Source organism: Geospiza fortis, unplaced genomic scaffold (assembly GCF_000277835.1).
Source record: "Geospiza fortis unplaced genomic scaffold, GeoFor_1.0 scaffold780, whole genome shotgun sequence".
Taxonomy (NCBI): domain Eukaryota; kingdom Metazoa; phylum Chordata; class Aves; order Passeriformes; family Thraupidae; genus Geospiza; species Geospiza fortis.
In genome coordinates, this window is record NW_005054768.1 from 59,885 (window position 1) to 61,796 (window position 1,912).

At 54.1% G+C, this 1,912-nt stretch overlaps 2 protein-coding genes across 2 annotated transcripts in view; one reads left to right on the forward strand and one right to left on the reverse strand.

Moving 5' to 3' along the window:
- LOC115949099 (cuticle collagen 2C-like) overlaps nt 1–34 on the reverse strand; it is a 5,175-nt gene extending 5,141 nt beyond the window's left edge. Inside the window, exon 1 of the mRNA XM_031065418.1 lies at nt 5–34. Coding sequence (XP_030921278.1) covers nt 5–34 — 30 coding nt within the window. The remainder of the gene's footprint in view (nt 1–4) is intronic.
- Nucleotides 35–593: 559 nt separating this feature from the next.
- LOC102036783 (collagen alpha-2(IV) chain-like) overlaps nt 594–1,912 on the forward strand; it is a gene marked incomplete at its 3' end in the record, with an annotated part of 23,276 nt that continues 21,957 nt past the window's right edge. Inside the window, exons 1-2 of the mRNA XM_014311381.2 lie at nt 594–623; nt 658–1,876. Of these exons, the coding sequence (XP_014166856.2) occupies nt 594–623; nt 658–1,876 (1,249 nt within the window). The remainder of the gene's footprint in view (nt 624–657; nt 1,877–1,912) is intronic.

The following is a 1,912-nucleotide window of genomic DNA, read 5'->3' on the forward strand; positions in this document are numbered from 1 at the left end:
ACACGGGGACAGCAACACGGGGACACGGGGACATGGGGACAGCAACATGGGGACATGGGGACAGCAACACAGGGACAGCAACACAGGGACATGGGGACAGCAACACGGGGACACGGGGACAGCAGAGGGACACAGGGACAGCAACACAGGGACAGCACAGGGACACGGGGACATGGGGACACGGGGACAGCAACAGAGGGACACGGGGACAGCAGCAGGGGGACAGCAACACAGGGACACCAGTGACAACAGAGGGACACGGGTGACAGCAAAGGGACACAGGGACACGGGTGACAACAACAGAGGCACACAGGAACCAAGGTGACAACACAGGGACAGAGGGACACAGGGGACAACAACACAGGGACACGGGAGACAACAGAGGGACACAGGGACCGAGGTGGCAACAAAGGGACACGGGTGACAACACAGGGAGAGGGACACGGGTGACAACAACAGACGGACACGGGTGACAACAGAGGGACACAGGGACCGAGGTGACAACAACAGAGGTGACAGCAAAGGGACAGAGGTGACAAGAGGGAGACACAGGGACACGGGTGACAACAACAAAGGGACACGGGTGACAACAGATGGACACGGGTGACAAGAGAGGGACGATGGCTTCAGTGACACGGAAGCGCCCGTTTCCCGCAGGAACTGGGAATTCCAGAGGGACCAATCCCCGGGATTCTGGGATGGGGAATGTTGGGAATTCTGGGATTGTTGGGAATTCAGGGAATGGTGGGAACGTTGGGAATTCTGGGAATGGTGAGAATTCTGGGAATTCAGGGAATGTTGGGAATTCTGGGAATGTTGGGAATTCAGGGAACGGTGGGAATTCTGGGATGGGAAATGTTGGGAATGTTGGGAATTCAGGGAACGTTGGGAATTCTGGGATGGGGAATTCATGGAATTCAGGGAATGTTGGGAATTCAGGGAACGTTGGGAATTCATGGAATTCAGGGAATGTTGGGAATTCAGGGAACGTTGGGAATTCATGGAATTCAGGGAATGTTGGGAATTCAGGGAACGTTGGGAATTCATGGAATTCAGGGAATGTTGGGAATTCAGGGAACGTTGGGAATTCATGGAATTCAGGGAATGTTGGGAATTCAGGGAACGTTGGGAATTCATGGAATTCAGGGAATGTTGGGAATTCAGGGAACGTTGGGAATTCATGGAATTCAGGGAATGTTGGGAATTCTGGGATGGGAAATGTTGGGAATTCAGGGAATGCTGGGAATTCTGGGAATTCAGGGAACGGTGGGAATTCAGGGAACGTTGAGAATTCTGGGATGGGGAACATTGGGAATTCAGGGAACGTTGGGAATTTTGGGAATGGTGGGAATTCAGGGAACATTGGGAATTCTGGGAATGTTGGGAATTCTGGGATGGGGAACATTGGGAATTCAGGGTACGTTTGGAATTCTGCGAACGTTGGGAATTCATGGAATTCAGGGAATGTTGGGAATTCAGGGAACGTTGGGAATTCATGGAATTCAGGGAATGTTGGGAATTCAGGGACGGGGAACGTTGGGAATCCTGGGAACGTTGGGAATTGAGGGAATCCAGGGAATCCCGGGAATCCTGGGAACGTTGGGAATGTTGGGAATTGAGGGAATCCAGGGAATCCTGGGAACATTGGGAATCCCGGGAAGGTTGGGAATGCAGGGAATCCCGGGAATGCAGGGAATGCCGGGAATGTTGGGAATCCCGGGAATGCCAGCGGTGCCGGGAATGTTGGGAATGTTGGGAATGCAGGGAATGCAGGGAATGTTGGGAATGCAGGGAATCCCGGGAATGCAGGGAATGCCGGGAATGTTGGGAATGTTGGGAATGTTGGGAATGCCGGCGGTGCCGGGGCTCACCGCAGGTGCCGGGCGCGCAGGGGGCGCCGCAGGCCGAGGCC